We start from the raw sequence: 10,596 nt of genomic DNA on the forward strand, positions 1-10,596 counted from the left end.
CAGACCTGTTCTGGCCCAAACGGTTTTGTTTCATACCGGGTCTCCAGGGCTTTCTTTGTACCATATTGTACGACCATAGTTGCTGTTGGGGCCAGTGGAGGATATAATTTCCTCTCCTCCTTTTCCCCATATGGTACCATTTCTAGATCTTGCTGCAGAGCAGAAGGCTATACTGATTTCACCGGTCTTTTATTTTCCTTCCAAGCATCCATGCTGTCAACGGACGCTGCCCCATCTGAGTCCATATCACTGGTGTTTTGGGACTCATATCCCCTCAAGGAATCCATCTGGATGGCACTCAGCACCCCCTGGGTTTTGCTCAGCCTCTCTTTTAATAAATTGATTTTAAAATGACAGGAGGCATGATTACTGGAGCTTTGTTTGGCGATTTTAGCCTCTCTAACCATGTCTCTCAAGGCTGCCTGTGAATCTGCCAATTTGGTTGCTAGCACAAAATTATCTTTGTCTTTCTTTGCTAAACACATATTAAGATCTTTCACCTGTTGCTCCAGTTGATTAATCTGCATTGTCTGGTTACAGACCTGAGCAGACAGTGTATTGACACGTACTGTTAATTTCTCCATTTCAGAGGTTTTTTATGTCATTTGTTGCTTAACCTCTGAAATGGCACCTTGCTGAGACTTGATATATTTGTCCAGCTCCTTCTCTACCATTGCAAACCCATATATTAATACCCTTTTCTTAGCTTCTTGCTAGGTTTCGGCTTGGCTGTCACAAAGGCTTTCCAATTAATGCTTAATCTTTTTAGATCATTATCTCCAGCAAACAAATACTCCTCCCTTGGGTTCTTCCCTTTTCCAAACAAATTTACATTGTATTCCAGCAAGATTTTATTGCACTGCTTTTTCCATCCATGGGATCCATACTTCTTGTTTGGTGTTCATGATTCTGCTTCTGATGTTACAGTAGAATAAAATAGAGTGTGTGCCTGTCTTTAGCAAGATGTGTTCTATGGACCGTGAAGGTCAGACAGTTGCTGCTTAATTACTGGACTGGACTGAGGAGTCAGAGCTAGCAATAGAGTGAATATGTTGCTCATTGGGTCTTACTAAAGACCAGAGCAGAATACAGCTTCCCAGACCACATATGCTGGAGCAGAAGCTATGGCTACCAGCTGCAGGGTCCAAGCTGATTCTATATTAATTCTCCACGGGCAAAGGCCTGGAACAATATATCGCATCATCTCTGGGTCCTATTCACCAGAACGGGCTATGGCCCACTGACTACAGCCAGAGCCTTACACTGAACTTGCTGGACCGCTGTGTCGGAGCAGAAACCTTGGCTCCTAACCACAGGGTCAGAGTCAGCGGATTGCTTCCCTGGGCTTTTACAGCCTGAGCAAAAAGCAGCAGTTCTCTGGGCCCTATTGGCCAGAGCTTCCAAAATCCAATTAGTGGCTTCCATGGGTCTTACGACCTGAGCCCCAAACCTCATGGCTTCCACGGACCCTTCCGTCTGAGCCGGAATCGCCTTCCGATCGCCACTGAGAGAGCGGCTCACCTCCTGCAAGGTCAATGGACCTTTAGCAAGTCTTAGCTAAGTAAATTATAATTAATTAACACTGCGACCAAAATCAGGAGTCCCGCCACGGTCACCAATTGTTACAACGTATCAATGCGGGGGAAGAAATTAAGGATGTTATGGATCCCTGCTAAGAAGTCACAAGTACGGCTGTCCCTGAATTAGGATCTATCACCTAATTGCTCTCAGTGCAAATAAGGGTAAAAGACAAGAAAAGGTAAACTAAAAAGGTGCTTTATTTAACATAAGGTGAGTATATGGACAAAATATCTCAGTGGCTTGCATGGGCATGAAGTCCAGAACCCTCTTCCTCTACAGATGACAGACAAAGGTATTTATACTTTACAGATCAACGTTTGTCTGCCTCGGCCTTGAGATGTTGGATCCAGACCTATCACTGTGCTTGGGGATGACAGGCAGTGCAGGAGAGACTCAGACCTTTGATGACTGCTGAACCAGGATTAGGATTAGGATCAGGATCAGGATTACTTCTCAGGTAAGTAGCTGTGGTGGTTTCTCTCAGAGATCTTCTGGTGGTTCTAGGGAGGGCAGCCTGTGTGTGGGTCTTTTATATCCTCTAGTCTCTAGGCAGTTTAGTGACCACCTGACCAGTCCTTTTCCCGCCTTTCCACAAAAGAGTGCCAAACTCAGACAAAAGTTCCAAAGAGAAGGGTAGCCAATATGCCTGCCAAACAACTACTAGACACCATTCAAGATGGCAATTTTAACAAATTTCTGACATTACCATTTCCCAGGTAAATTATACAAGATACCACATAGACATAAATCAGAGCACGCATATTAAAATATAAATACATGACTAATGCTGTACACAAAAAGCACCACCACACTGGGGTTCAATAACAGTTGACTGGATAACAATACTACATAGCATTAATAATAACAATACTACTTAGCGCTCCTGAAGTGCTTTAAAATTTCAAATAACTGTATCCATATTAACTAATAAACATTTTGACCTCTCATCTCTTGTGTCTGCTACCAGATAAACAGGGTAGTTTTCATTTTCAGTAATAGCTGCATTATCCAGAGAATGGATAGTATGAGAGTTTGAGTACAGAGGAGAGGTTGGGGAAGGAATTGTTGATCGACTGGATGAAGCAACACCACAGTAACTGAGCACTGGATGCACAGCAATGCCTTCCTGGGCTGGATGAGGAAAAGGGATGTACAATACCACTGTAGCAGCATGAAAAGTTATAGGTTGGTTAATTCTAGTGAAAACAAAGGATTGTCCACTTGGAGACTGGTCTGTAGCTGATGCACTTTCATCACGTTCTTTGCAAGAATTACATGTCAGAATGTTAAATTTGCACATGAAAATCAGAACAAAAGCCACACCAACAGAGAGCAGAATAGGCCCTAATAACTGAGTCCACTCAAAGTGAATAATGCCAGCATATTTGATCCATCCCATCACTGTGAAAGTGATCCCCACCATCCCTAAAAAAACACCTGAAAAGAGTAAAGTGGCACCAGCTTTGTCATCATCGGACACCAGGACATCAGATCTGTTGGGCTGATATGGAGTGACAGAAAATACATTGAAAAAGAAATCTTTTACACTGTTGTTGTTCTGCTCCATTGCTACACACCAATTCACTTTGGTCTCAAGTGAGATGGAATTTGTAAGAGATCTTAGGTAGCATTTGAAGTCAAAGGGTCAGATTAGTTATATAAGAACTTTGCATGTGTATGGTTAACAGAGTGCATCATGTGAAGGAATAAACTTTGCTTGGAGGAATAAAGGTCTGGGAAGTGAAGCCTGAAGTGGTTCACTTAAAATGCCTTGAATTATCTATTGCTATGGTGCTTGCTTCTGGAAACTGCTTTAATATTTCATGGCTGTTTGTCCCTCTATTTATCCTATTCTTTAACTTTGGCTGTTCCTCATAGCATCAGTGCTTACTGGGAAAGACATACAGCTGCCATATCTCAACTGCAGTTGATGCTTCCAACATACATACATTTAGTCACCAGCACTGTGATGACTTACTTAATCTCCTGGGGGCTATCACTCCCACAACCAAAATCTGCAGGGTCATATCTCAGAAAAATACACCACAAGTAGAACATCTTTAGTCTGAATGCTTCACAACACTCAGTAGTGTGATACTTATAGCTAAGGCTGGACTTCTATCACAGCTTTGCCTGGAGTCCAGAACTTCCATGATTTAAAAAAAAAAAACTATTAAAGATTTTTGATTTTTAGGGCCCAAAGGGGCCATGATGATCGTCTAAGTTGACCACCTGCATAACACAGGCCATAGGAGTTCACTCACTTATTTCTGTTTTAATCCTATTAAATTTGTTGTTGACCAAGAGCATTATCTCAGAGACTCAAATTGATGAGGAATCTACCACAGCCCTCAAGAAGCTGTTCCAATATTCAATCACTGTCTGTGGGAAAAACATGTATTTTTTTCCTAGTTTGAGCTCTGACAATTTCTAATCTACATAGGGTCTCTACAGCAGAGTTTCTCAACCTTTTTGATATCGGGGACTAGCTTGCTGCCTTCCTAAACTGTGTCAGGGAGATCTCAGGGATCGGTGCCACTCCACAGACCGGTCGTTGAGAAACACCGCTCTACTGTACTCATCACTGTTATATATGAGCGCCTGCCAATAGTCCATTAAGCAATGTGGCTACACAACGTCCTACCACAGGATCTTTCTGAAAGATTAAAGAGCCCTGAAGTATCAGATTTCTTCTTCCTGTGTAGGTAATTATAGATTGAGATTGTCAGCTTTTAACTTTACCTTCAATAAACTAAATGGAGTAAATTCTTTTAATCTCTTGCGTTTTCCAGACCGTAAACCATTCTTGCAGATCATCTCTGAACTCTCTCCAATTTTTCCAACATTCCTTTTAAAATGTAGATGCTAGAATTAGATACATTATTACCGCTGATGTAGACAGATGTAATGTCACATCTCTATTCCTAGCTGATATTCCCATTTATACATTCAAGGACCAGGTAAACACTTTTTCCTGTGAGTGCTTCTTCACTTAGTTATTTACAATGACCCTACATTTATTTTAATTACTGTGTACCCGGATACATGATCTACCATCCTGTAAGTATCACCTATATTCTATGACCCATCTTACTAATAGCTACACAAGAGGTGGAACTGAACAGTACAATTGACTTCTTTCTTGGCCATTGCTAGCTTGAGTTTCTTAAAATGAGCTAGAGCAGCATTCTGCTGTTTGGGGTGGATGGTAGAATTTGAAGTATTTAAGTTAAAACTCCAACTGTCCTCCGTAAACTAACCCCCGTTTTCTGTTTCTAGGTTGAAATTTATATATAATATAATTTAATATATAAGTGCAGTATCATGGAATCACAGAACCATAGAGATGTAGGGTTGGAAGGGACAGCAAGAAGTCAGGAAGTCCAGTCTCCTGCACTGAGGCAGGACCAAGTAAACCTAGACAATGTGTGACAGCATTGTCCAACCTGTTCTTAAAATCCTCCAGTGGTGGGTATTCCACTCCCTCCCTTGCAAGGCTATTGCAGAGTTTAACTACACTTAGAGTTAGAAAGTTTTTCCTAATATCGGACCTAAAACTCCCTTGCTGCAGTCTAAGCCCATTACTTTTTGTCCTACCTTCAGTAGACAGAGAACAATAGATCATAGCCCTCTTTATAATAGCCTTTTAACATATTTGAAGACTGCTATCAAGTCGAAGATTATCAGGTTTTGGGTAGGTTTATTTTTTTGTTCCCCCCTCCTCCAAGACTAAACATGCCCCATTTTTTTAACCTTTTCTCCTGTGTCAGGTTTTCTAAACCTTTTATTATTTTTGTTGCTGTCCTCTGGACTCCCTCCACATCTTTCCAAAACTGGGGTGCCCAGAATTGGGCACAGTACTTCAGCTGAGGCTTCACCAGTGCCAAGTAAAGCGGGATAATTACCTCCCCGTCTTACGTCGAACACTGCTGTTACTACACCTTGCAGTGATACTATCCTTTGTCACAACTACATCACATTGTTGACTCATATTCAGGTTGTGCTCCACTATAATCCCCAGAGTACTACAGTACTACTGCCTGGCCAGTTATTCCCCATTTTGTTGTTGTGCCTTTGATTTTTTTCTTCCAAAGTGAAGTACTTTTTCCTTCCAAAGTGAAGTACTTGTTGCAGTTCATCTTGTTGAATTCAGACCAATTCTCCAATTTGTCAAGGCCATTTTGAATTCTAATCCTGTCCTCCAAAGTGCTTGCAACCCCTCCCAGCTTGCTGTCATCAGCAAATTTTATAAGCATACTCTCTGCTCCAGCAGCCAAATCATTAATGAAAATATTGAATAGTCCCAGACCCAGGACTGATCCCTGTGGGACACTACTAGATATGCCCTCCCACTTTGACAGCAAACCATTGATAAGTACTCTTTGAGTAGAGTCCTTGAACCAGTTTTTCACCTGCCTTTTAGTAATTTCATTTAGACTGAATTTGCTTATGAGAATGTCATGTGGGACTGTATCAAAAACCTTACTATAAAAGCTGTGAGAACTGAAGGGGCAGGGGATAGCTCTCTTATGGACACTCAGGCAGCCAGTTAGCTATAAAATCCCTCTTGGTGTCTGTTCTCTGCTTGCTTTACCTGTAAAGGGTTAATAAGCCCACAGGTAAAAGAAAAGGAGTGGGCACCTGACCAAAAGAGCCAATGGGAAGGTAGAACTTTTTAAATTGGGAAAGAAACTTTCCCTTTGTCTGTTGTTCTCCGAGAGGGAGCAGCAATGCTATAAGCAGCAATGCTGTGAAAGGCTTGAATGAGGCATGAAAATTAATCAGATCTTACCTAGAATTACTTATTTGAAACCCCCCAAATATGTAAGTAAATTAGGAATGTTTAGCTAGACGAGACCAGGTTTATTTCTTTATTTGGCTTGTGGATCTCCTCTGTGCTAACGCCAGATGCTTTTGTTTGCTTGTAACCTTTAAACTGAATTCCCAAGAAAGCTAGTTTGGGTGCTTAATTTTTGGAATTGCTCTTTTAAAATCTAGCAAAAGTCTAAGTTCCAGATGTATTTTTTTCCTTTTTGTTTTTAATAAAATTTACCTTTTTTAAGAACAGGATTGGATTTTTGGTGTTATAAGAGGTTTCTGCATGTTGTTTGATTAGCTGGTAGCACACCTAATTTTCTTTGTTTTCTTTCTCAGCTCTTCCCCAGAGGGGGGGCATGAAAGGGCTTGAGGGTACCCCACAGAGAGAAATTCCCAAGTATTCCTTCCTGGGACCAAAGGGGTTTGTTTTTTTTGCATTTGGGTGGTAGCATCATGTACCAAGCCGCGGTCAAAGAAAAGCTGTAACCTGGGGAGTTTAATACAAGCCTGGAGTGGCCAGTATTAATTTTTTAAATCCGTGCAGCCCGAACCTTCAGAGTGGGGATTCAACCTTGACAAAAGCTATATCATGTCTACTGATTTCCCCCTTCCCACCCCTCACTAGGCCAATAACCCCAGTAAAAAAAGAAATGTGGTTGGTTTGGCATGATTTGTTCTTGACAAATCCATTCTGGTTATTCCTTATAACTAGGGCCCTACCAAATTCAAGGTCCATTTTGGTCAGTTTCACAGTCATAGGATTTTAAAAATAGTAAATTTCGTGATTTCAGCTATTTAAATCTGAAATTTCATGGTGTTGTAATTGTATGGGTCCTAATCCAAATCGAGTTGTGGGAGAGTCGCAAGGTTATGGGGGGTTGGGGGGTGCAGTACTGTTACCCTCACTTCTGTGCTGCTGCTGGCGGCAGTGCTGCCTTCAGAGCTGGGCAGCTGGAGAGCGGCAGCTGCTGGCCGGGAGCCCAGATCTGAAGGCCACACCACTGGCCGCAGCAGCTTAGAAGTAAGGATGGCATGGTATGATATTGCCAACCTTACTTCTGTGCTGCTGCCCCCCCACTTGCTCCTCTCCACCCATCACTCACCCTAATAACCAGTAAAAAGTGGGAGGGCATAGCCCTCCCACCTTTAAAAGTGATGGGGCCATGGCTGCTTGACCCCCTCCCCTGTTCTGGTGCCTCTGCTCTTGCTAGTCTACCAGTGCCAGGAGCTCTGGTGGATCTAGCCTGCCAGCATTTTAGTCACCACATTGTCTAACTCTGTTAAAAACAGGGTTAGACAACTTGGTATGGGAATTAAACACCAAGGGCCTGCCTACACTAGCATGCCCACTATTGCTGCCATTGATGGAACTATACTAATGGCAACACATGAGCAATTTTGGGAAAAGTCTAGTGTAGATGTGGCCTTGAAAGTCATTACAAACTTAAACACCCAAAAATAGGGTTAGTGATTATTGCAGCCCTGTAATCGATGTTGTACAGAGCCAAACTATACCGGCCTGATTTTCAGAGGCACTGAACACCTACATGGTCTATTCATTTCACTTGGAGAGTTGTAAGGGTGGACATCACAAAGGTAATTAGGCATCTACATCCCAGTTTTAGTCGGCACTATATCACCCTGTCCCTCTGAACACAGTAGGCACCTAAACTTGCTCAGCACTTAAGTTTTTAGGATAAAAGGTCCCTTGGTGCCTATGTTTCTGTCGCCGGGCATATACACTGCTGCCTCCATCTAGCTGTCTGGATGCCTATCACTGGAGCCTACTGGCCAGGGCACCGCCTCCCCCACAGGGCGCTAGCAGACACAGGGTCCAGTCCTCCTGCTCCAATGACACTCTCATTATTTATTGCAGTGGGACAGCTTCAAGGGGAGAGACTGAGGGGGCCCCACATCAGATGAACTACTGACATACAGGATAGGGCACTCTTCTGCCAGGTGGGGACTCACACCCCATTCAAATCCTTTCTTCCTTCAGGCAGAGGGGGTGGAAATTGAACCTGGGTCACTCACAACCCAGGCGAGTGCTCTAACCATTGAGCTAAATTTTATAAGATGAGCTTTGCCGCCAGCCATTTTGTGGGGAATGAGGCAGGAGAGGAACTCAAGTTAACAGGAAATGATGTAGGCACCCAGCGATCAGTGGCGGGTTATCGCACGTGCCTGTGCCCTGGGGCCACAGCCAATTTGGGGGCCTCCAGGAGCACTGGAACTGTGGCCCCACCCCCAGCTTCTCTTCTCCTTCACTCAGGGCACCTCCACCCTACTCCTCCTCTTCCTCCAAGCTCTTGTCCCCTAGCCAGGCTGGAAGCTGGAGCCGGGCCAGAGCCACCCAGGAAGCTCAGCTCTCTGTGGTGGGGGGCCCAGGGGCAGGTGGAGACTCTGGGGGCCCAGAAGCGCTGGAGCTGGGGGGAGTCCAGCAGGGCTGGATTAACTTTTTGTGGACCTGTCCCCAAATGTATTTGTGGGCCCCCATGGGGCAAAGTGCAGGGGAGTGGGATGATCCATCTCCAGAGTGAAGGGCAATGAGGCACAGTGTGGCAGGAGCAGCCCCGCTCTGCACAGCCCAGCAGGAGGGCACCGTTTACAAACCTGCGGCTGCCAGACGCACACTGGCCTGACCAGCCCTGTGCTGCCAGCATGCCCCTTCCCCTTGAGGGCAGGCCTGCACCACCCCACCCCGGGGCCCAGTGCCCCACCCTTATGCCCAACCCCCACCCTCCCAGATACCTCCCCCACTGGCCCCCCCACCACAACTGCACAGCACCCTGCACACCACACCTCTCGCCCAGAGCCCCCCCTCTGCCCAGAGATCTCCCCACTGCCCACCACCTTCCTCACAGTCCTACCATCACAGCTGCACAGCACCCCATATTCCTGCAGGGATTCTTCACCAAACAATTAAAAATTCTGCACACAATATTTTAAAATTCTGCAAATTTTATTTGTGAGTAAATAAATGTGGAGGCTTCAACATGGCAGTGGGGAGCACAGGCCACTGGTTGCATGGAGGTGGGAGATTACCCTGCACCCCTCCCACACCCCACCCTGGGACAGGGACTCGGCAGTGAGGCTGCATCCGACCCTGACACAGTGTGAGGGCCAGGCCTGCCCCAGAAACACCCTGGGGCCCTGCCCCTCTGAGCCAGGTGCACCAGGTGTGGGTGAGCAGGCTCAGCCCGGCAGCAGGATCCAAGTGCAGAGGGACTTAGGTGGGGGTAAGAGCGTTCTCTGTGGGGCAGTCTGTGGGTCACTTCCCCCCCCCAAAACAGGGGTGATGTGTGGGGGCACGTGCCACTGCCTCCCCCCATTTATGCGAGCGCTGAGCACAGTGGGAGATTACTGTATTGGCCCATGGGAGCCCATGCCCAGCTGCCCCAGCCAATTTGGGGGCCCCTGTAGGAGCGCCAGCAATCTGGCCTGCTCCTCCTCTTCCCCCCTGCCCCATTCCTCCTCTTCCTCCTCAGGCCCTGCCTCCGGCCAGGCCAAAAGACACAGCTGTAGGAGGGTGTATTGTCCCCACCCTAGCCCTGGGCAAAGGTAGGTGAGCCGCTCGCCCAAGCTCCCTCTTCCATTGCCCTGCATGGAGCTGGCCCAAGCCCCCTCTCCCTTCCCCCCTGCCCCTACTGCCTGGAGCTGGCATAAGTTGTGCCCCCCCTTAACCAGTTTGTGCTCGGCCCCGGGAGCTGGGGCTGGCGGGGTGGGCCGAGAAGGGAGCCAGTGACTGCTGTGGGGCCAGAGGCCATGGTCGGGAGCAGGACCGGAGGTGTGGCTGTGGCCCCAGCCAGGAGCAGAGCTGGGGCCGGGAGCAGAGCCATGTGTGGTGTTGTGGATGGGACCAGAGTGGAGCTGGGGGCACAGCAGGGCTGGGTGGCGCTCCCTGCCCATCCCCCTTGGGGGGCTGACCCGGGCCCCACCGCATCCCACCACAGTTTTGGGACTACTGCCTTAGGCTATGATAAGAGGCACCCAGGCAGCTGTGGGTAGCCCTGGACCCTTCACCTGCCTGAGAGCAGCCCCTGGCCTATATCCCTGCCCCCTAGGGTGTACCACCCCTTGGGGGAAGGGGAGGAGTTGTGGGCAGGGCCCCATGGTTGGGGGAAGGATGTGGGGGACCAAATGTTCTTTATGCCCAGGGTCCCAACAAATCTTAATCCGCTGCTGGCCAAGCAGCTC

At 46.7% G+C, this 10,596-nt stretch overlaps 1 protein-coding gene across 1 annotated transcript; it reads right to left on the reverse strand.

Annotated features, from left to right (window-relative positions):
• Positions 1-2,482: 2,482 nt before the first annotated feature.
• On the reverse strand, positions 2,483-3,148 carry TMEM174 (transmembrane protein 174). The gene has a single exon (XM_077816315.1). The coding sequence runs from the start codon at positions 3,146-3,148 to the stop codon at positions 2,483-2,485; it is 666 nt and encodes a 221-aa protein (XP_077672441.1).
• Positions 3,149-10,596: the final 7,448 nt, after the last annotated feature.

This window comes from Eretmochelys imbricata, chromosome 5 (genome assembly GCF_965152235.1).
Source record: "Eretmochelys imbricata isolate rEreImb1 chromosome 5, rEreImb1.hap1, whole genome shotgun sequence".
NCBI classification, from domain to species: domain Eukaryota; kingdom Metazoa; phylum Chordata; order Testudines; family Cheloniidae; genus Eretmochelys; species Eretmochelys imbricata.